General features: G+C 39.6%; 1 protein-coding gene across 3 annotated transcripts; it reads right to left on the bottom strand.

Moving 5' to 3' along the window:
* Positions 1 to 465: 465 nt before the first annotated feature.
* On the bottom strand, positions 466 to 22,164 carry NMD3 (NMD3 ribosome export adaptor). Of its 3 annotated transcripts, none has more exons than XM_063132015.1 (16): positions 22,074 to 22,164; positions 20,373 to 20,465; positions 19,017 to 19,151; positions 16,132 to 16,228; positions 15,410 to 15,490; positions 14,715 to 14,843; positions 13,265 to 13,355; positions 12,654 to 12,732; positions 11,344 to 11,440; positions 9,235 to 9,352; positions 8,792 to 8,937; positions 6,725 to 6,837; positions 5,520 to 5,592; positions 3,459 to 3,565; positions 2,279 to 2,349; positions 466 to 1,011 (listed from the first exon to the last, which is right to left on the bottom strand). In XM_063132015.1, exons 2-16 carry the CDS (start codon positions 20,414 to 20,416, stop codon positions 878 to 880), a joined length of 1,515 nt encoding a protein of 504 aa, XP_062988085.1. In that variant the 5' UTR covers positions 20,417 to 20,465; positions 22,074 to 22,164; the 3' UTR covers positions 466 to 877. The 3 variants fall into 3 exon arrangements, with proteins under 3 accessions (XP_062988085.1, XP_062988086.1, XP_062988084.1); XM_063132016.1 differs by having other exon boundaries at positions 20,373 to 20,424; positions 22,074 to 22,144; XM_063132014.1 differs by lacking the exons at positions 20,373 to 20,465; positions 22,074 to 22,164 and having other exon boundaries at positions 19,079 to 19,151.
* Between the last annotated feature and the right edge of the window lie 2,491 nt (positions 22,165 to 24,655).

The following is a 24,655-nucleotide window of genomic DNA, read 5'->3' as shown; positions in this document are numbered from 1 at the left end:
TATTAAAAGTAGTAAAAAGGCTGCTATGACAATAGCAAAACGCTTTACAATTGTTTGGTGACTATTATAGACCTTTGTACGAAGTAAAGTATCAAACAAGTTTCTAAGACAACCGTTCTGCTCAATAGGATAGGCAGCCTTGTACAAAGGCTATGCAGTGGGGATGATCTTACGTTGACCCTTATGTGTTATCAGGGCATTTTCCCAGCCATATCCATGGGCTGGCTTTGGAGAGTAAGTCATTCTGATCCAGCAAACTGTATCAAGATGCAGGAGCTGCTCCTGCTCCAAGCAATCTGCTGACTCTGTTTAGCAGGAAGAACTGGTCCATGCCTCCCCCCTCCCCCCCCACATATATCAGCTCCCTCCTCTTAAACGATCTGTGCAAAACATGCAGAAACGGATTTTCTAAGCCTACAGTGTCCTTCAAAATACACAAACGGCCCCAATTTCTCAAGTACAGATACTGATATTATTGCTGCATAAACCCATACAGTGAGTGTTATACAAACTTAGATATATATTTTAAAAATAATAATCTCAAATTCATTTATTTATTTATTGCATTTTTATACCGCCTAATAGCCGAAGCTCCCTGGGCAGTTCACAAAAATCATCCAGGTTTACCACATTTTCTTATAGTTTATTAGCCATTCTTAACACTTTCCAGCAGAATTTATTATTGAAACTTTGTTCAAACCTTATTAAGATTATTTGCATGTAGAGCCTGTATGATACCTGTAATACAGGAGTGGGCAATTTGTGATCCCTCCAGATACTTTGGCCTACAAGTTACCCACCCCTCCTATAATGGATTGCTGTGGTAACAACTTTTTCCTTAAGTGAAAACATTTGCACATTTACAAGATCTACTAGCTTATTCTGTCAACATGACAGCACCTTCTCCACCAGTAGCATCTTGAGATATCTGCAGATCCTCCAACATTTCAGCAAGACTGATCCGGGGAATACCCTCATCGTCTGTGTCACTTTCGACTGGAATGGTTGCATCTACAACATCAAAAGGCAAGAGACCGAATCAAATAGCAAACCTCAACATTGTACACAATACTGCATCCTTAAAAGCCTGTAGGGCTACATATTTATACAAGGGGAGATCCACAATAAAATGTTGTAGTGTCTTTTTCAAATATTTGTCATGTACCCCCTGTGGCTGGTCACCTTCTTCACCACGCCCTTAGTACAATTGTGATGCTATTCAAGTTCAGGGCTGGTGAGCTGCTTGCTTTGTAGCCCAAATCCAAAGGAGGCTTTTTCCTCCATTCATGACTATCTTTCTACAGTAGTCTTTTAGCTTTGAAGTGGCTGCTTATAGCATTGGGGGGAGGGGGAGAGTGTCACTCGGCATACTAAATGCTTCTGCGTGTGCTATGCCCTGATACTGCTGGGGTTCTTTGGTAGTATAATGGCAATGCGGATGTGTAGCCATTGGTCTTTACATACTTGAAATCGCCTCTTTAAAACAACAACAACATAGCTGAGGTGTCAGAGTATGCAGGCGTCACCCCTCTGTGGGTGGCTCCATTGTTACTATCAATGCTCTACTATTAAAGGGAACGAGGGGATAGAGAATATGTTTCTGCTTTCTTTGTAGTATATGAGAGATTTTTGGGAGGGAGGAGAGGAATGGGTCTAGTATGCGAGCCAGTGGTGAAGGATGATGGGAGTTGTAGGCCAAAACATCTTGAGGGCCTCAGGTTGCCCATCCCTGTGATAAGAACTCAACCTGACAACTTCCTCATCCTGTTTTCTATCTCCCACCCCAAAAAATGCTTAATTGACTTCAACATTCTGCACCTCCTGGAGGGTAACAAGGGTGCTCTGACCTGTAGGACCATAATACTCCTCTGCATGCCTGATGAATCCCTTGAGTATGCAAATACTGGATTGCAATGTTTCACTGCCTTACTGACTGGGATAATTTCAATTAACAATTCAGGATTGTCAAAATATGATTTCTTTTAGGGAATATAATCTGAAAGGAATATATGATGTATTCAAGCCCCAGGCTGGCCTAGATCTAAAAAAGAAGGAAAGCTACAGAAGGTATGTGGGCAGGTGTATGAGGTTCGCTTGGAGTGTTCAGTGGACATCATACAGGAAATAGGTTACTAACAAACATGTATTCATTTTCAAACCACTGATTTAAGAGAAAAGTGGCCAACACTTTTAGTGAATTCCCAGATGCTACTGTAGAGAAGCAATATTTCTGGATATTAAAATATGTTTTTAAAAAATCAAGAACTTGGGAACTTACTTCTGTAAATATTGACATTTTTTCTAATTGTCTCATCTTCTTCTAGATCTTCTAGGAAGTCCTGGTATTGTCTATAAAAGTATCATATTAGAAATAAAGTTAGCAATTCTATTTTCTTAGGAATTAAGCACATTCTAGATCATTATATGTGTATTTATATACTCCATAGAGTAGCATGAAGAACTAAATATTTTTGCCCAATGGCTATTACACAAATACCCAACTCCTATTGAAAATGAATGCTCACAGGGTGCAAAGGTGCAATCACTTTCAAGAATTCCAGATTAGAATGTGCTGAAGACTGAGACAGACGTAACATGGAAGATTCCAGATCAAACCTTTTCAGGGTTCAACTCTTTCCACTGCATTCTCTTTTTGTGATCTAAGCTCTTTTCCCTTGTGCTGCTCTTAGATGCATGATGAAAAAGAAATATGCCTTTCTTTCTTCCACTGCAGTTTTAACCACTGCTTTTATAATTGTTCCATATATTCTATTATATTGCATTGATTTTTGTACACTGTTCTGAAATCTAGCAGAATGGAGGGTGGTATATGAATGCTGTAATAAATAAATAGTAGTTGGGCGAGGGAGGCATTTAAATGAGAGGGGGATAAAAGGTTAAATATACCCTCTCATAGCACCACTGTTCTGATGAAAACTCAGCAGTTACTTTAATGGGAGCAATCCTGTCTTCCTAAGGAGATTCAACCATAGATGTCCACCATTACAACAATTTCATCCTAAAACCTACATCAAGGACTCAATTTCTCCTTGATTTCTCACCTAGTCTACCAGCCCATCAGATTATGCCTTAAAACTCTATAGTTGAAAGGCCATTCAGTTCCTGCATTCTGAAACCAAATTTTCTTAAAAGACCAGCTTACTAGTAAGCATGCATCTACACTGCTTGTTTTATAGCAGATAACAGGCAGAGACACAGACGCACCAAGGTGATCCATGTAAAACCTTGCTGCAGGATCAAGGACAAACAAGCACACTGAAGTGTATACTACTTGGAAGATGATGTATGCTCTGACACCCACTGCTTACTGTAGCAATGATCATTAGCATTAATCTAGACTCCCAACGCAGTTTTTTCCTCTGTCACCTTATTTTGCTCATGAAAGCACAGACAGGTTGATAAAATGGGTGGGGGATAACGTAAGTCAGAAAAAAAACCTTTCATCATCTGTATCCATGCCCTCTCTGTCTCTCTCTAATTCTTTCAGTTTCCAGTTCCTGCGATGTTGACGTTTACTGCGGTCATAGCTCTTCTTAATTAAAACCTATGCATGGAAGAGCGAAAAGAAATGCACGAGGTCAGAAATACCACCTGCAAAAAATTACTGAGATCTTGCTTAGAAACCGATGCTTCAGTTAAATATCAGTATTTTTAATGCCTTCAACAGCAAAACTGTACAACTAAGCAGAAGAGGCAGTGTGGGACTGACTGTCAATGGATTATGAAGATTAGTAGAATTAAAAGCAGCTCACCAAGATTCATATTAATATCCCACTTTCCCCAAATGTTCCAAGACATGATCTTACAACATTTATTTATTTATATATTTGTTGTATTTACAATATTTTAGTTGGATATGCCACAATTACAACCCCTATATTGATGACTTGGAGCATAGTGGAGCTTGAGAGACAGTGGCTTCCCTAAGCCACAGAGTCAAATTCATGGATGAGGTGAGATTTGAATGGGGACTGAGTTCATCACTTTAGCTCTTAACAACTCGATCAATTATATTCAGGTTCTATTTTGATTACAGCTGTTTTAAGTGATATTAAGTTGTTCATATGACAAATATTAACATCTCTTTTGACCTTAAGAAAAAGATATCAGAGAAATATTGAAAGACTAAACAAGTATATTTAAGAATGAACAAAGACAAATCCAAATAAAGCAGGAGGAAGAAAAAGGGAAGTGCTATTTAATGTTTAAATGTAGCAATCCTAACAATACAGAATATCATTATAGTAAGCTGAACATAACCCAAAGGCCTCATTTTCCTGTGCACATACTGCAAGAGATAGGTAGGGTGGTGTGAATCATACTGGCTTCGTTAGAATCAAGATGGCTTTCATTGTTTATCATAGAATAATAGAGTTGGAAGGGGCCTATAAGGCCATAGAGTCCAACCCTATGCTCAATGCAGGAATCCACCTCAAAGCATACCTGACAGATGGCTGTCCAGCTGCCTCCTGAATGCCTCTAGGGTGGGAGAGCCCACAACCTCCATAGGTAACTGGTTCCATTGTCGTACTGCTCTAACAGTCAGGAAGTTTTTTTTCCTGATATCCAGCCAGAATCTGGCTTCCTGTAACTTGATCCCATTATTTCGTGTCCTGCATTCTGGGATGATTGAGAAGAGATCCTGGTCCTCCTCGGTGTGACAACCTTTCAAGTATTTGAAGAGTGCTATCATGTCTCCCCTCAGTCTTCTCTTCTCAAGGCTAAACACACCCAGTTCTTTCAAGTCTTTCCCTACAGGGATTTGTTTAGTTTTAAACCTGCAGAGAACACACAGATCCTTGCCCTGCCCTTTGCTGTGCAAGGATGGTTGACTAAAGGCAGCAATATATGGTTTAGGGAAGCTAGTAGTGCCCTACATCATGATCTGAAGGCACATGCACCAGCAACCTCGATGAAGCTAAGCAGGCCTGGATCTAGTCAACACCAGGATGCAAGACTGTCTAGGAATTCTTCATGGAAGAAAAATAAAATCTAATTGTAATAAATAGTTGTAAGGAGATATTAAGAGTATTTTAGGAAAGGCTTGCTTAGGCACTATTGGGCGACTCAAAATAATAGAAGAGGGACACGTTATAAGAGGAATTCTTTCAGGCAAAGAAGATGAAAGATACTAGTGGGAGAGAATATGATTGACAGCATGTGAAATTGTGCAGAATAGAGTGAGCAAGCATGGGCATATTTAAAGAGTCACAGAAGAGAAATCAAATTTCTAAAACTATTAAGATTATTTGTATAACTTTCCATGTTGCATCTGTAAAGGTTGCTCATAAAATAGCCATCCCCAACCTGATGCTCTCCAGATGTTTTGGACTTCAACTTGTATCAGCCTCAGCCAGCATTTCCAATGGACAGGAATACTGGGAGTTATAGTCCAAAACATCTGGAGGGGATCAGGCTGGGGAAGGATGATCTATACCACAATGTTGCTTGTATAGTACCCAAATGATTGTTCAAGGAAGGAAATCTTTGAACCTTACCACATCAGGAACACTATGTGGGTTCATCTTGTTTGCAAATTCATCATTTAAATTGCAATTGACCAAGTCAAATCTAAAACAAAAATATGGGAAACACATTAGCTCAGGGTGCAATCCTATACATGTTTAGATAGAATAATCATTGTTGATCTGCTGTAGGAATGATTATGTTTGAGAAGCAAAGTATATATACACACACACACACACAAACATACATAGTTTATAAACATATATACATAGTTTCTTTGAAGACATAAGCAGAGGGATATATGGCACAATGGGTTTCATATTATCTAACAATGGATATAGTGGACTATTTTAAAAACAATTAATGTTGCGGGGTTCTGAATAAATGAATTTGGATGGCTTTAAATTGGTTCTATGGGGAGACGATTTTTGTACCTTCCAAGACTCTGAGACATTTGATTCAAGTCTCAAACATATGCACATAAATTAAGGTGTCCTACTGGGATTGAAAAACACATTTTGAAATAGTTTACTCCATTAAAAGGGGTCACTGTGATACTGGTGGTCTCATACGTGGCAAATAACTCTTCCTTTCATTGCTAAATGGTCCTGGGACGTAGGGACCCAAGTAAAGCAGTGAGGCAGGCTGAAATGTAGTCTTCAGTCCCACAAGTATCTTCTTCAAATAATATCAGATAAATCTTCCTTAAAGCAATAGCAAGATGGCATCTTATTCTAGCTAAGCTGCATGTGGAAAGGTATAGACACTCACCATTACTGGAAAAATTGTGCAAGTTAGCTAGAGTAAAATGCCATCTTGCTATTGCTTCTAGCACAAGAAATCTGTTTGACATCCCTAAACAGTTATTTGAACAAGTACTCTTCTTTCAAAGTTCAGGTCTGTGAGTCCTTTTGCCTTCTACTAAGGGAGGTGGTGGGTAAAGGAGAATAAATATTGTTCCCTGAACCTTGTAATTACAGTGGCCACCCAAACAGTTCTTTTCAAGCTTCTCTTCTTCCTTCTAATTTGGTATTTTCATCCCATTTATATGGCGGGGAAAGGAGTGTCTACCTGCAGCCCTCATATGTCTCCAGCCTCCCACATTTTGGGAAAACCACTTTTAATCAGCATCAAAGATATTATACCTCAAGTGAAACACAACCCCTTCCAACCTTCTAAAGCAGTATGCAAGACTGAACTGTACATTAAGCTGAAATCAGGGAAGAACGTTACAAACCCCAATACAAGATCTCCAGGATTCAGAAGATGCCCCAAGTGAGTGCGACAAAAATATTGATGGTCTGTATTCAGTTCTGATGTTTTCTGAACCCAGGCTTCAGCAAGTGTGTGCTTATGAAAGAATAAAAAAAGAAGTTTGTTAAATAAAGCGCTAAGCCCAAAACTACTCTCAAGTTTTAAAAATGTAGTCTTATTTTTGTCTTGAGTTGCACAATTTTTCTAAGAGATCTTTAGCGGCCCTTTAGGAACATGGGCCCTCAAGGGCCAAATATATTGTGTGGTTTCTCTACTGACATCATGAGAATGTCACCGTGCGTGCTTTATGGCATATTATTTGCTACACTGAACCACAGACCTTGATTTTGTGAAACACAATGTTGTGATTAGTCAAAACAAATGAAATTATTCAAAAATAATCAAAGCCATGCAAATTTTCTGAAGTCACACATCACAAAGTCCAGCTTTGCTTAGCAAAGAATACGAATGAGTTTAATGCAGAATTCTGATGCAGCTTTACTTACACCTGCAGTGATTTATCACATATGCTATTTCCTAAGGTTGCTTCTTATACTTCTATATTTAGGAAGTGGATTTTTTTCTTGTGATATCAGTTGTAATAACACATTATAAATATTAAGAGGAGTGTTCTATATAGTTCATGGAGACTAATCTACAGTAATAAACCATGGTTCTATTGACTGATAGGTTTGGTATGACGTATATGCATTGGAACTATTGACTTCTTCTGTAATTTGGTGTGTACTATTGATTGTGCCTTATTTGTCTTTATACATGTCCTTTAACTATTATTTGTTTGTTATGTATTGACTAATTGCAGTTTTGTAAGGTTCCTTGCATCTTGTGTGTTTTTAATTCTAATTGGGGATCCTGCCAATCATGGATTAGTCATGGTTTTTTTTTCTTTTTTGGGTGCTTTTTATACCAGACACAGCTTATAATTTCCATCATTTTATCCTCTATACAAGGAATCTATTTAAGAACACTGTAGTGTCTGATCGAGCTCTAGTGTATTACTAGAGATCTACAAGACAGATGTTGCACATTTTTTTTAAAAAATTGAAACTTGCAGAAAATTTTGAAACTGTGAAGAAGTTCAAAGCTTGAGCTTTAAAAGCAAAGCACTAGGGTTCTTGGCTCGGCACCGGTCTCCTATTGCTCTGGCAATGGAAATCTCGCGATACCCCTCATATTCCCATTATTGTTTCTGCCATCGCCCATAGTCAACATGGCGACCCTGGTGAGGCCTGCCTGGCCTTGCCTTCTACCGCTGAGGCCAGCCTGAGGGCAATGCAGCTCTTGGCTGGAGACAGGTGTGCCCGCTGAAGAATCACTATTTCAACAGCAGTAAGTTGGAGTATCGTTTGTTTGCCAAAATAAAAAGTATTCCAAAAACAATCTGAAATTGCAAATGAAACACTTTCTGCAACACTTTCAGTAATTCAAATGCCCAATGATGAAATACATGTGGGGAAAGAGGATGATGTTATTAGTGGTACCCCAACTGCAGATCTCCTTCTCAAAAGAACTGTACCAGAGTCTGTCATTAAAGCCATTCAGAATACACAATGACTTCTTTGTAGCCTGACATATGGGAAGAGATGACGTTCAGTGGCAGAGCATCTGCTCTGCAGGCAGAATTATTTATTATTTATGTATTGCATTTATATCCTGTCTTTTTCCTCCAAGGAACCCAAGGCAGCGTAAATAATCCTCCTCCTCTCCATTTTATCCTCACAACAACAACCCTGTGAGGTACATTGGGCTGAGAGTCTATGACTGGCCCAAAGTCGCCCAGTGGGTTTCCATGGCCAAGTGGGGACTAGAACCCAGATCTCCGGACTCCCAGTCCAACACCTTAGCCACTACACCACACTGGCTCTGAATGCCCCAGGTTCAGTCCCTGACTCCTCCAGTCCAAAGGATCTCAGATAGCAGGGCTGGGAAACAGTTCTATATATGTGTCACACTGAAGAATTTGGAGACAGGAAGCAAGATTTGGTCAATCTTCTACGAACAGTATAAGTAACAGAAGAATAATTCTTACTTTGCTGGATTTCATGCCTGCACCAGGCCCTTGTTTTCTCTCATGGATCTTGCTGATATCCATGACAATAAATTCCTCTAACTTCTTTGGATGAAACAAGTTGTTAAAAGGATGACGCCAGTAAGTATTTCCATCGATTTCTGCAACTGAAAGAGAGAACTATGGAACCAACGTCGATGGTACCTGTACACTTTTCTCCCCAAGAAGAAAGTTACACAGATGTACTCTCTTTGTAATCTTATTATCTAACGCACCTGACACCATCATGGAAACAATATCATATCAAGGTTACAGGAACTGCAAGAGTAACGTCATAGTTTAACAGAGTTTAATATTTTCAAAAACTTATTACCTTATATGTATGTTTAAATTAATGTTGATGCAGAATGCTAACTATCAATATTACTGAATTATATTTTTAACAGAAAACATCAAAAACTTACTCTGCAGTGTATTAGGATCAATGATGTGAATAGCACTAGTTATTCGGATGCAAACACAAATCTGGCTCATATTCCCAAGGCTTTGAGCCAGTTTTGGAGACAAGCATATAACATTGTCCTGTAATATAAGAACAAAAATAAAATATTTGTCAATTTGCATTCTAAACCTTTTGTTTGTATAAATACTGAAAACTGTGGGAGAAGGTCTGAGAGGCATAAAACTACAAAAAAATATCAATACAGTGACTGTTCAGACTTTGATAACCTTGTTTCACTACACTGAAGGATGTAAAATGTTCATAAAGATTAAATGAGGAAGGACTGTTTTAGAGGGAATGTTCCAGAGAAGGAACGTACATACACATGTGGTGGTCATGCCCTAAGGCGAGTGTTTATTGGAAAAAAAGTGTTTCAGGAGATCAGTTCGATAACTGGACAATGGGTCCACCCATCTCCTCATCTAGCTCTGTTAAATTTATATAGGGGACCAGATATCAAGCTCTTAAATAAGGAATTTGTAAACCATTTATTATTGGCGGCTAGATGGTTGATAGCAAAACACTGGAAGGATGGCAAAATGCTTCTGAATGAAAACTGGTTTCAAAGGGTTTGGCAGATTGCCCTCTTAGAAAAGCCGATGCAAAAAATGAGGAAAGTAAAGAGGACAACAAAGTTAAGATAACTTTGAGGTGGTATGGTGGGAATTTATTAATCATACAAATAAAGAAGAAAGTGGGAGAACACCCCCACTGGCACACTTAGAAATATGGCAAACATAGGTGGAAGGGCAAAGAAAGTTAGTCTCGGGATGCCCTAAGTGGAAGTGTATTGAATGGAATTTAAATGAAATCAAATTTATTTATTTATTTATTACATTTATATACCGCCCCATAGCCGAAGCTCTCTGGGCGGTTTACAAAAGTTAAAAACAGTAAACAGTAAAAAAAAGTATACAAAATTTAAAACCATCCAAAAAATAAAAACAACATATAAAAACAACAACATTAACTAATTAATGTTAAATATTTTTACCCAGGCTTGTATAAGTTTGTATTATTTAGTAATTAAGTATATATATCTGATTTGACTCCAAATTTATATATGCGGCACATTAGTTGACCCTTGTTACCAGAATCACACGATAATAAAAACATTATTCAAAAAAAAAAAAGAAGAAAAAAAGGAAGGCCTGTTTTATATTCAGTATAAATTTGACTGAATACAGCCGACCTTGCAAATTTCTTGTCCTCCTAACCAAATGGTAGAACATATTACCGTATCTCAAAAAATACGAAAACAATAGCCTAACTGCAGATTAGAATGCCAAGAGAACTCAATTTATTTTGCTTCATCATTCTTTCTAATAGTGAACTCAACCGTTGAGAGTTTATCAGTTTGGTAACAAAATGGGACCACCTCAAGATAAGGTATACTAGCAGACTATACTTGTAGAAAGACACTGTGATTTTTTACACGATTTCTGCAGTGTAAGATTTAACAGTTCAGGCTGATTCACACAAACTTGCATATTGGTAAATCTCAGCTGAATGCATGAAGTGAAAGGTATTGCTTTGAATGGACCTTAAGATGGAACATCAAATGTTCCATCTATGACAGCAACTTCACTCATCACTTCGTGCTACAGTAAACCAGAGAAAATATGTACATTAAACTGCCCCTTTCAGGCAAGATTTTATAATTCATGAGTCTAGTCGTTGCTTTCACATGGAATTGTGGATTTAGCTGAAATCCTATGCACTTACTGGAGAATCAGTTCCATTGAAATTTATTACATTTATATCCACCTTTCTTGATCTCACAGTGGCTTACTTGGCCTTCCTGTCTCTTGATTTTCTCCTTTGCGTAAAGGACTCCACTGCCAGTGAAATGTAAGCCACAGGTGGGAGCCTGCAGCCCTCCATATGTTATACAACTCCCACCATCCCTGATAATTGGTCATGGTGACTGGAGCTATTGGGAGCTGTTAACGTAGAAATCAACATCTGGGGGACCAAAGTTCCCTACACAAATTTTAAACAAGCAATTCTTTTAGAAAATAATCCCAAAGCAGTTTCTTCTTGATTCCTAACTCATGAATTAAACAAATACCTTGCATACTGGAACAATCTCCACAGAGAAAGTGCTTTTGTAATTGTAAGTATTGCTATGAATATCATGAGAGATCAAACGCTGGGATGACTTAGACCTGAAATTAAAAAAGCAATCCAAATCAGAGAAATCAAGGGAATGTGTCACAATCACAGGATGACTAAAGATAATACTCCAAGTACAAAACAAGAGTCTCCAACTTAAAAAACAGAATAGGGGAAAAAAAACCAGCTGTTGGGAGAGTCTACAGATGCCATAACATTATGCTAAGTTGGAAGGAGAATACCTCACAAATGATTAAAAGTGAGAACCTTTGGCTGTATTCCATGAACCACTCCGAGGTTCTCAAACTGCATGTGTGTGGGAAGAGAGCACCTAAAGGGGAAATTGGGAGGCAGATGAGCTGTCTTTCCCCCATCCATTAAGGTTGGGTATTGTAGCCGTTCCAGGCTCCCATAAAAAAAAGAAGACAACGGCATTGCTTCTCCGCTTCTGCACTATAGAGAGATTCCCTGGCATAGGTAAAACAGCCAACTCTACTGAATGTGTCTCATGTCCCTGGTTGGTGTGGAGACAGATATCTTCCAAGATTCTATTCTGACAGTTATTTTTCTGAGATGAAGCAAAACACCTCTTCTTCTTAAACTTCCCAGAGGGAGGAAAAACACAAAAAAGAAACAGAAAATTCCAAGATGATGTGCAATTGCTGCTTGGAGAGACTTCTTAGGGTCTGCCAAAGCACAACCGGATTTTGTGTGTGTATATGAGTGCATCGCACTGCCACATTATCCTACCCTGATTTGGGAAGGAGGTGGTCTTGAGAAAAGCTGCTTTGTCCAAATGATGTTTCTCTGTAGTGGTTTAGGAGACTCTGGTAGTGTATTTTATTCCACTTCCAATCTTCGTATTAGATTAGTCCCGCATCCTATAGATCAGGGCTGGGCAAAATGCAGCCCCGCCAAAGTCAGATTTTTAAATCCAACTTGTTCTCAAGCTAAATTCATCCTCAACAAGCCCCAAAGTAGTTAAACCGCTTTTTTAAAAAAAATCTGCAGGTGTGTGAGTGTGGCCATGGGGTGGTGGTGGGATTGGTCCCCATAGCACCCAAAGTTGCCCATCCTTACTGTAGATCCTCACACACAGCAGAAGGCACAATGCTGCACACTGAAATTTCTGTGTGATCATCTATAGAAGAGATGGCTGGTACTGATTTGGAAGTCATCAGAAGATGAACTAAGATGTGGAAAGGGACTAAAACAGCTTAAACTGCTATGTTCTAGATAACACATGGGGGTAGGGGGAAGTCTTACCTACAAGGAACTGTACACTGAAGGAAGTCTACCATCTTTTGAGCATGTTGTTTTGAAGCATAGTAGAAATCTAGGCCATCTGAAAACATGTACATGTAATTAGTCATCATGAGGAGCCTTCAGGGATTTTTACTTAAGCCAAAAGGCTATTTCTCCATTCGCTAACATATTATGTTTATCACATACATGTATTAAAAACAGTTAACTTTTACCATGAAATATGTAACACAATGCAATCGTGTCTGACTCCACTCAATGGACTGGGAGCATATGATGTTGCAGTACTGCTGAAGCTAAGTAGGTGTATATAGCTGATCAGTCTCGTGACAGATCACTTACAATTTCATGTAAGAGCAGGATACAAATATACAAAATATCCTTAGAAAACAAACATGTTGCCTTCTCTATGCAAAATGTAAATTATATAAGCATACACACAAATATATTATGTACACACACAGCATTATTTGTACCATATGACAAAGCATCATATGCAATACCTGGCATTTCCTTCATGCCTACAAGTACCCTGAATACTTACTGCTACAAGAACTGATGTCAATTTATATAATGCCAATTGCTCTACATACAAATGATTAAACATCGTTTACCATGAATTTCTTTGATCCGAAGAGTGTTCTGATGAAGTTGATGCTTTAAAATCAATTGCTCCAAGTAATAGAAAGTCTTTTTATGTAGAGTCTAAAATGTAGGAATCAAAACAAGAATTACACATGAAAGTGGTGTTTGTATTCTTGTAAATGCCTCCAAGGGAGCAGAAAAACATAGCTGATCAATAAAGCTGCCATTTTACCCAAAGCCTAAACAGCCCATGGCTAGTAAACTATGAAAGCAGGAAAACATAAATATGCAGCAAAATACTAAGCATGTTTACTTAGAAATAAATTCCAGAGTTCAGTGGGACTTACACCCTAATAAGTTCCCTTAGAATTTTAGACCTGAATTGACTGGAATACATGGGAAACCACTGAAGCAGTCTGTAGCTTACACAAATGCTGTACACAACTGTTAAAATTAGTTAACTGAACGTTTTAAACCCAATACACAAATGAGCACTGGACATCTATTTCTCTTCCATGTTAATCTTTTTATTATTTCCAAACACCAATAAATAAAAAACACTACAGAACAAATGATACATATAAACAGACACACCCTCAAAAATCAAACAAAACAAAATCAAACAAGAAAAACACAAAATAAAATGTTCTTCCAATATTCTTCCCAGCAAAAATGTATAGCGTTATTTTTTTTCTTACTCCATCACTGTCAAATCCAAATCTCTAATTTCTCTCTCAACATTTTCTACACTATTGGTTGAATCCACAGATATACAAGTCATCTTTTTCTCGTCCCCTCATAAAGTTTACAAAGGGTTCCCATTCAATTATAAATCTTACAGTCGATTTTTCTCTCATTATTGCCGTGAGTTCAACTTCTATTTCTCCAATGAAATCCTCATGCTCTGATTATACAGAATTAACCTTTCTTAAACAAAATTCTAAGACAACTTATGACAACCCTAAGGCCCTTCTCCAGGTGCATACTCTGAGGGAGGCCCGGAAGACAGCACCAAGAGAGAGGGCCTTCTCTGTGGTGGCCCACCAATTATGGAATAATTTCCCCATTGAGGTCTGCCTGGCGCCAACATTGTTATTTTTTCAGGTGCTAAGTTAAAACTTTTCTCTTTTTCCAGCATTTAGTAATATGTGATGTGCTTCATCAATCCTGGATCTGTTTTTATAGTTGTTTTTAGATGTATGTTTCAGTGTATGTTGCATGTTTTTGCGGTTTTAAATTTTGTATATTGGTTTTAATTGTTTTAATCTTATATAAACCGCCTAGAGAGCTATGGCTATGGGGCAGTATAGAAATGTAATAAATATAATAATAAACCCTGATGGGGGTGGTACGTTCATCACAGAGCTCATTACTACCCTACCTAATGCAACTTTCTATTAATAGTAAATATTTGTTTGGTGAAAAAGTGATTATACAACTTGATCTCTACTCGACAAGACAGATTTCTCTCATATATACCTTCTGTCTAACTTGAACCACAGCTTTCCAGTAGTCCTTAGCTTCAACTCGATGGCAGTCATCACACATTTGAGACTGAACAATGTATTCTACTACGAAGATTTGCTGAAGAATTGCACCATTCATCACCTAGGGGAGAAAGATAAGTGCAAGATTTAAGGTGGTTTTTTTGTCTTCTCTAATAAACTGCTTCTAGCAAGTAAGTTTTCAGTCTATATTCCCTGTTGCCCATTTTCTTCCAAAAAGGATTTCCCTAAACATAAACTGGAATTAAAAAAATCATAGTCTGTGCTAGCCCAAAGTCAAACTTCGTTTGCTGTAATGACATATACTGACTTAAATCAAAATGTTCATCTTGTTTTACCTCACAACTGTGCTATGAAGTAGAATTATGGAAATGGAAGGAATACAAAGATCATTATGTCTAGTCTCAGTCTTAAGCCATGATCCCTTGACACTTTGCTGCACAGGAATCTCTGGAGATCAGCTTGATTCTATATATGTTTATTTGGAATTAAGTCTCACTTATTTTAATTGGTCTTACTGCTAAGAAAATGTGCATAGGACAATTGCAACATTATTCAGAACTCAAGTCACAAAAAGAGCATCCTTGACTTCCTCTAACAGTACAGCTTTGTCATAAGACATTTCTGTGATAATATTGTTTTATGAAAGTTACAACCAAGCTTACTTGCCTCTTTTTGTACAGTCAGCTTTACTTTAAGTCTTTTGGAGTGTGGCTCAGTCCATACAAATCCTGCTTCAATCAACCGCACCTGTCAGGAGGAAATATCATGCCTAGTTATTAGACATATTTCCAAAAAACAGAGATAAGCATAGATTCAAGAGCTTCTGCATGCAACTAATATCATCACAAAGTGCAAAAATATAGGAAAAGATACATGTACTTAGTAAGCCTTTTAATAATAATAACAACAACAATAATACATTTATTTGTTACCCACCTCTCCCTCTGGATCAAGGCGGGGTACAACACAAATAAAAACAACATAAAATACATACAACTAATTCAAACGTTTAAAACCAGTGCTCCAAGAAATGTGCATAACAGCAAACATAGGGCTCTTCCACATGAAAGCCTCCTATTGTGAGTCAAAAGGCACTGTGCAGCTATTCTATCTTTTATTTCCTAGGAATAGGATGATTTAGTGGATGCTAATGGGTACAGATTCTAATTGCATAAGGAGTTCTAGTTTTGCAAGTTATGACCCAGTTCACATATGGCAATAGTGAGGAATTGCTGTATGGAAACCAAATATCTTCTTGCAGAACCAACTCATTGTTACCAGATAAAGTCCACATTCATAATGAATCACAAATTTCACAGGTAGTATAACATTTACACAAATATATTACACCTCACTTTTATACAACAACGCAAAGATACATGACTAACCTTAGTAAGAGAGGCTTTGATTTTTTTAAGGCATAAAGTCAGAAGTTCCCTTGATTCCAAGGCACATTGCATCCAAGATCCTGGTGGTTGAAGATACCTTTTTAAAAAATAAATAAAGAAGAAGTTATAAATATATATGTTAACTATGACACCATACAACACTTTGTTGGGGTACCAAACAGACTAAGTTAGTCATGCTTTACCCCCATTGAAATTTTATTCACTTAAGTTTTACATCTGTAAATGCTCAAAACAGCTGTAAATGACAGAATAGTACACTCATAAGATCGTATATATTAACTTAACTGATATACAAGAAAAACAAATGTAAGCAGTCAGAATCTCAAAAAAACTTAAGACTTGTATACAATTCATTTACTACCCTCTCACTGCTGAACCAAGAATCAACTTCTACCTTTAGGGGACTTCAATTCAATATCTAATCAGAGGCTAGAGGTAAGTACCAAATTGATTTGATGTTAACGTGAAGCTCCCTGAAGTGACAGCCTACCAGTGTGGAACAATAGGCCACTTTCAATGTAACATTCAAATACAGTAATTATTCCAAATAAAACAAATTGACCTTCAAAGCACATGCTATATACAGGGAATGTTTACGTGAGCTCTTGAATTCTGTAAATATGTTCACAGGTTAGTTTAGTTTATTATAATGATAGTATATTATATCATAATTTTCAATATTAACATTTATTTATTTATTGCATTTCTATACTGCCCGAATAGCCGAAGCTTTCTTGGCGGTTCACAAAATTTAAAACCATGGAGACAATTCAAGTATAAAACAAGCACTATAAAAACACTGTATAAAAGCACAACCAGGATAAAACCGAGCAGCAATGCAGAGATAAATACAGACGTAAAACAACAAAGTTAAAAAGCTAGGATGATGAACTGTTAATATGCTGGGAAAATTAACAGGTTTTCACCTGGCACCAAAAGTAATATAATGTAGGTGCCAAGCGAACCTCGCTAGGGAGCTCATTCCACAGCCAGGGTGCCACAGCAGAGAAGGCCCTCCTGGTAACCATTTGCCTCACTTCCTTTGGCAGGGGCTCACAGAGAAGGGCCCCTGAAGATGATCTTAGGTACACATGGCAGATACACATGGGAGGAGGCCCCAAGCCGTTTAGGGCTTTGAATGTTAATACCAGGACTTTGAATCCGGCCTGGACTTGGACTGGCAGCTAGTGAAGCAATTAGCATAATGTGGTCTCATTCGACAGTCCCTGTTAACAATCATGCTGCCCTGTTTTGTAACAGCTGAAGTTTCCAGACCGTTTTCAAAGGCAGTCCCATGTATAATGCATTGCATTAGTCCAGACGAGAGGTTATCAGAGCATGGATAACTGTAGCTACGCTATCTCTATCCAGATGGGGGTGCAGTTGTTATATCAGCCTAAGCTGATAAAAGGTGCTCCTTGCCCACCTGCGCCTCAACTGACAGTTCTGGATCCAGGAGCACCTCCAAACTATGAACCCGATCTTTTAGGATGAGTGCAACCCCCTCCAGAACAGGGTAAACATCACCTCACTGGACTGATGAACCACCCGCTAACTGTACCTCTGTCTTGTCTGGATTGAGTCTCAGTTTGTTGGCCCTCATCCAGTCCATTTACTATGCCCAGGCACTGATTCAGAACAGCCACTGCCTCATCTGAATTTGATGAAAAAGAGAGGTAGAGCTGGGTGTCATCTGTATATTGAATACACCTCAGCCCACATCTCTGGATAACTTCTCCCAGAGGCTTCATGTAAATGTTGAACAGCATAGGGGATAAAATAGAGCCCTGTGGAACCCTATGGCCTAGGTACATGGCCCAGCACCACCTTCTGTAATCAGCCATCCAAGTAGGAGCAGAACCACTACAACACAGTGCCCAACCCAGACAACCTATCCAGAAGGATACCATGGTCGATGGTATCGAAAGCCGCTAAGAGGTCCAAGAAAATCAACAGGGTCATACTTCCCCTGTCCCTCTCCTGGCAAATGCCATCCCACAGGGCGATGAAGGCAGTTTCTGTTCCAAAACCAGGCCTGGAGCCTGATTGAAATGGGTCTAGATAACTCATTTCATTCAAGAGCAGGTGGTTGTTCTGCAACCACCTGCTCTAACACCTTGCCCATATACTAGCTATATTACATGTCCTTATGACAAACAACTGGATAGATAAGACAAATGTCCCATTCTCTCCTCACGTAAATGGCTATGACTTAGGGCTAATGCAGCAATCGTATTAATTGAGGCTGGGCTTATGCAGAAAAAATGACTGGTGGACTGTGCTAAGTGGCTACTGACTATAATAGAGATAAGGCTGTATCACTCCATGTGACATAGAACATTTTATGTACAAATCTGTTTCACAAGATTCAAAAAGTTCTGCTAAGACAGTAGCGCAGTTCAGACAACATGTTTCTCAAAAGTGGTTTTAGAACTCCACAGTGTGTTTTTTACACCACTGTTGAGAAATATGTTGTCTGGTGGGAAAACTCCACGCAATGGGGTTTTTTGGGGGTGGGGTGGGGGGCACTCCATGCAGAATATCCATGCTGTGCAGAGGAGAGTTCTTGCACAACTGTTGTGTTGCAAGTTGTGTGATGGGCTCTGTGGAGTTTTCCGACACATTGACTTTTCCCACTGGCTATAAAGTTCCCTGGCAAGAGCAGCTAAAGGAAGGTGCGCTGCTCTAGGAGAGCCGCTGGGATTGTTTTTTGCAGCAATGGCTGATGGGATACCGGGGGAGGAGAGAGGGCAGAGGAACTGGCAAATGTTGTGATGGATTTTACTCAACTCCACGGCGGAACTATAACATGCTGTGTTGTTTGAACTGAGCCAGTATCTTAAGATCTAGAAAATAGTAGGCACCTTTCACATTGTTTGCAGAAATGAACAGTGACTTGCTTAGGGATTCCTTCAGTGATATCCACTTGAGTCCGTAAACATGCTACACACATGTTGGCTGGGTTTGGTGGGATTGCAGTGCCACATTGGCAGCACAGGCTAGAATAAAGAAAATAAAATTGACATTAAAAATGAAATGCATGGTTTCTTGAAGAGAAAAGACAGTTATTTTCACGACTAAATACCATTAGAATACTAACCTGTACTGTTAATACATACACACACACACACAGAACAGTAGCATCAGTTTAAGAGTCATAATCGTTCTCTGAATAGTGCTGAAATTTAACCATATGAGACCAATACATACACACACACAGAACAGTAGCATCAGTTTAAGAGTCATAATCGTTCTCTGAATAGTGCTGAAATTTAACCATATGAGACCAATGTTAAAATCTCAGCTGAGTCAACTCAGTGAATGATCATCAGGATGGTAACAGTTCTCAGGTTCAAGGGTGTGAACAAAAACATATCACAAGCTTTTTGTTATTATTTTAAAGATAAACGAAGTAATTATTTGGCACATTCAAGTGCTTTGATACCAATACTAGCAATAATGCAAGAGCTAGATCTGCTCTCAAATTTCAACTTAGTCAGAAAGTGCTTCACAGATACATCTGACAAAGTGGGTTTTGGCCCACAAACACTTGTGCACAGGACTCTGTCGTTCTGCCATTACTAATTTCTAATGATTTGATATATTGAGCAGGGGGTTGGACTCGATGGCCTTGTAGGCCCCTTCCAACTCTGCTACTCTATGATTCCCACCCTAGATGATGATACATTTGAGATTATAAATAGCAGGCGGATTTAGAATGTAAAGCCAAGCCAATTGTGCAGTTAGGGCACAATCCTATTCATGTTTAGACATAAAGAAGTTCTACAAGTAGCAGTTCCCAGCCAGCATGTAGGACATTTTTCTGTCTACACATGCACAGGATTGCGTCCTTAGGCTTAAGTTCAAAATCATGCCAGCCCACTTGTGTAACGGTTTTTCTCTTGTCCTTCCTCCCACTAGTTCACAAAAAAATCTGCTCTAGAGGGGCTCCTAACCCCCCAGAGCAGATTTTTAAGTTACAGACTTCATAAAGTTGTACCAGAAGTAACATGGGTAATATACTTTGACAGACAATGGCACTGAATGACAGCCTCTGTATAGCGAAAAGCTAATACATGATGAAGAAAGCACCTAACCTAGCCTCTTGCCTGGCTGCTTAGCTTTGCATATGCAGGGAGATGCTGTCATACAGGCACTTTCAAGCAAGCAACCCTGTATCACCTTCCTGGCTTGGCTCTCAATGGCAGTATGTTACTCACATGTTCCCCTGGCTGACGGTTGCAGGTTCCTTCATGTACTCCATATCTTCTGCTACGCATAGGTTCTCAAGAGAGAGATGTATATGATGACACCTAGTGAGAGAAGACAGATTAGGGTACAACTGCTATGGATAGTGATGAAGACCAAATGCTTAAGGTGTTTGGAAGCAGTGGGCAAGAAATGTGGGTTCAGTTGTACCATTAAATAACAGGCGCCAAGAGCAATGGATAAAAGGCAGAGATTATGGGGCTAATTTTAGTTACAAAATGAGGAATTTAGGCTGAGGGGGAAACTGAGGTAAAGAATTGTGTGACAAAGTGGATTCAGTCACCTACTGGTATCACAATTCAGAAACAGGAACAGATAACAGTGCTGACCGAAACACTGTTGGCAAATTAGGGTAACTGTAGGTAAACAAGGTGACCAGGTCTGAGAAAGAGCAAAGGGGCATAATATTCAAGGAAGGTAGAGTGTCACATTATCTGTGTAAGCAGTAACGGTTCACAGCAAAGAGCAAGAATCAATGCTAGACAGAGCTCAAATATTGGAGTGTGAACAAGAAAGGAAGTGGGTGGAACTCATGCAGGAGTGTTAGAAAAGGAGCACAGAAACATATTGTTGGAGTGTCATATCTCAATGGAAAAATCAGTGCTAAGAAGAACAGGTATTCAGTTGGTTGCACACAGCAACCAATTGAAAATTTAATACAGTATATAGCATTTCTGATATACAGCAGAGCAGGATTGTTGATTGAAAGGAAGGCCAAAACTACATGCAGGGTAGGAAAGTAGGAAGCTGCTTTTTAGCAATTCAGAACATTGGTCCATCTAACTAATTCAGTGTTATCTAAATTGACCCACAGCAGCTCGCCACAGTTTCACACAGAAAATTTTTCTAGTCCTACCTAGAGAGAACAGAAAGTGTAACTGGGACCTCCTTTTCCCATGGTAGTCAACTATTTTATCCTCACAAGTTTAGACTAGCCCAAGATACAAGTAGATATTCAACCCCAGGCCTGACCATTTGCTATGCTGGATGATACTTCTAAGAGCTGTAATACAAAATATATGGAGTGAACTAGGTTACCTACCCTAGCCCTAAGGGGAAAAAAGCCACACACACACACAGAAGGAACCAAAAACAATGCATCCTTCTCTAAATTGACAAATGCCCATTTCTCAAGTCTATGTAAAAATAATTTGTTTCCTTTAAGATTAACACTCACAGCCTGTGTTCAGAAGACACCTTAAACCACGGTGAATAAGGCAAAAAGCCTTAACCACCGTGGTTAAAGCCGTGGTTGAAGGTGTCTTCTGAACAAGGGAAACCAGTTCACACACATCACTAACCATGTGCTGCACAAGGGCTCGCAGCCTAATCATGGGTTCGCACGTCATCTGAACAGGCACACCTTTCTTTTCCATCACATGTCGTGGTTAATTGGTAGGACATGCCTCTCGGCACTCCGCACCTACGCAGAGGCACTCTTGCTCTAGCGGCACGCTCGAGCCCTATCACTTGAAAAGAGGGCTCCGGAACGTACGGGACACCCCTACTCTTGCAGTGCTTGGCGGTGGCGGCGCCTGAACACGAAGGAGCCCGGCGGGGACGGCACGTGGCACCTGGGCCCAGCGCCGGCGAACAACGGCCATGGGCCCTATCCTGCCCCCCCCACCTCCCCTTCTCGCCGCTGCTCTCACCTCGAGGCGCCGCCAGACACGTCCTCCCGCCCTCGCTCCGACTTTCTTTCCGCTGGGCCCGGGGTCGCCTCAGCCTCCGTTTCGGACTGCCGAGGAAAAAAAGACGCAGACGCTGCTCTCGCGAGAAGTCCTGCTCTCCCGGAAGGAAAAGCATTAATGACGGAAGAGGAAAGACGTGCGTCACTTCGGGTTCGCCTATGAATGACTCCATATGCGTGGCAGGAGGCTTGCTTAGCATGCACAGGTGTTTTTCTACCTAGGTTCAGAATGCCCCCGCGTTCAGTTGAGAACCGGAAGTGTCGCATTGCTTTCGTTGTGTGTTTTCTCTTTTTAGGTTAGGCGGAGGCAGAGCGGTAGGTGTGGATGCGGCTCGTGGAGAGGAAGTGCACTCTGCACATGCTTAAGGAGTCACCTTTATTTCTATCACTACATACCTTTTCAGAGTTGCAACTCGATAATGTCTTTATTAGGACCAGGGAAAATATCACAAAATACTGAGCGAGCTTCCGACTTCTACGGAACTATTTCTTTAAAAAAATATATATCAAGCTGCATATGGAACAAAGCAGAGGAAAGAGGGAAACACACACAAAAACATGTATTTGATCTCGTAGCCATAAAGTCAGGAGTTGAATTATGGGACAAAGGAGAGGGGATCATTAATGAAATCTACAAACCTCATCATGCCCCCATATCCTAATAAGAATAGTAGTTCAGGGGACTCTTAGAAAAGAAAAGCAGGGGCAAGTCCATCTTTCAATCACTGGTTGAATTGAGGGTTTCTGGAACATGTAAAAAAGATTGTATTTCTAAGCATGTGCAGAGTGCATTATCTTTCTTTCAAGCTGAATAACTGCAGATAACCTCCCACACAGCCTTTGACTAAAACAAGCTTTCTTTATTAGTCAGGCTTGTAGATTGGCAACCCTCTTTCGAGAAAGCTATCATGTTTATATGACAGACTTGTTTCTTTTACTCCCATACACACATAATGCCACAAATCTTAAAACCTTTCGATGGAACCAAGGCATGTCTATTCTGAAAATGTCAGTGCAGATGTGAGGATGCAGGGGCGGGGTTGCAAGAAGAAAGGAAAACAGTGCAACTTGAGCTAGAGAAATACCCAGATGTTTTTCTCATCATTAAAGTACATTGGCATCTAATGGTAAAAGTCAATGAGAAATGACAGTACTCGGAGTAATTAAAAAAAAATTGTTATTGTAAACTCTAAGCTAGTTGGCCTCATTTACCTGTGCATGAGTTATCTCCAAACTGGGCTTCTGCAATATGCTTTATGTGGGGTTGCCTCTGTAGGGTTTTAAAACTCAGCTTTTAAAAACTTTAGCTTTTAAAACTCAGCTAAAAACTTTTCTGTTCCCTATAGCTTTTAAATACTGAGTTTGTTCTGACTCTATACTATTTAGCTTCACCCTACCCAGTGCCTGTTTACACTTCCCTGTGCCTGTTTGCATTCTCTTTCCCTCCTTATTGTTTACTACAACTTTATTAGATTGTAAGCCAATGCGGCAGGGTCTTGCTATTTACTGTGTAATCTGTACAGCACCATGTACATTGATGGTGCTATATAAATAAATAATAATAATAATAATAAAGTTTGAATGCATAACTTCAATTTTATGCCGGTTGCAAATTGATAGGTTTCCAGACTCAATTTAAAGGGTTGGTTTTAACCTTTACAGCTCTCAACGGCTTAGGACCAGATTATTTGAAAGAGTGCCTGCACTCTGCCTGTATATTAAGATCTACCTTAGGATGTTGAGGACTTTAAAAGAATAGCTTTACTGGAATTTCTGTGAAGGCTACAGAGGAATTGTTAACTCATATTCCTCAAAACAATACAAGGTTTCTTGTTATAAAATGCCAAGTGATGTGTAATGAAGGGAGAAATTCTATGGCCTCTGGACAGAGTTCCAGATTCAGGGATCTGCCCTCCCTTCCCCTCCCCCTAACAGCCATGTGCAGAGAGAACTGCATTGGCTCCCTCTCCATGGTTGCAAAGGCAACCTTGGAGAGGAGGGTAAAGGGGGTGTACCGTTGGGCAGGGAGGGGAGGGGACTGAGGAAGTGAGGATACAATATTTCAGGAGGCCTCTCCTGCCTCCTTCCCTTCTGCTCTGAATAGTATGCCCATAAACTTCCAAGTTCAGAAGCTTACAGGCATCACCAGCTGGCGTGAGAGAACAAACATAAGTGCTCCTAGCAATGGTGGAAGTCAGAGAGAGAGAAAGGGGGTAGGAAAGGGAAGAGCAAATGGAAGCAATCACAGGAAATCACATTTTAGGCTGTAGAGGTCCTAAGGCTAGCTGTGGTAAAAATTCCTTTGAACTAACTAACTGCAACACTGCTCCCTTCCAGAAACTTGCAGATGAAGTTGCAATATTCTCAACATCAAACTGGAGGTTGAACTACATGTGCCCTACAAGATCCCCTTCAATCCTGTGATTCATACTCTTCCAGCCGATGATATGCAAACTATATAGATCAAGTTCTTCAATATTTACTTGGAAATCTACTGGTGTAGCCAATCTGCTTCTTAAACGTACATCGGCTTTTTGTGAACAT

Source organism: Elgaria multicarinata, chromosome 8 (assembly GCF_023053635.1).
Source record: "Elgaria multicarinata webbii isolate HBS135686 ecotype San Diego chromosome 8, rElgMul1.1.pri, whole genome shotgun sequence".
Classification (NCBI taxonomy): domain Eukaryota; kingdom Metazoa; phylum Chordata; class Lepidosauria; order Squamata; family Anguidae; genus Elgaria; species Elgaria multicarinata.
This window is presented reverse-complemented; position numbering and strand designations above follow the sequence as displayed.

Coding starts and splice junctions, on each gene's coding strand:
- NMD3 (XM_063132015.1), bottom strand. CDS start 20,416: ATGGAGTACATGAAGGAACCTGCAACCGTCAGCCAGGGGAACAT. Junction 9,353..11,343: donor AGATTGTTCCAGTATGCAAG/GTATTTGTTTAA, acceptor CTTATATTACAG/GACAATGTTATATGCTTGTC. Junction 1,012..2,278: donor AAATGTCAATATTTACAGAA/GTAAGTTCCCAA, acceptor TTGATGTTGTAG/ATGCAACCATTCCAGTCGAA.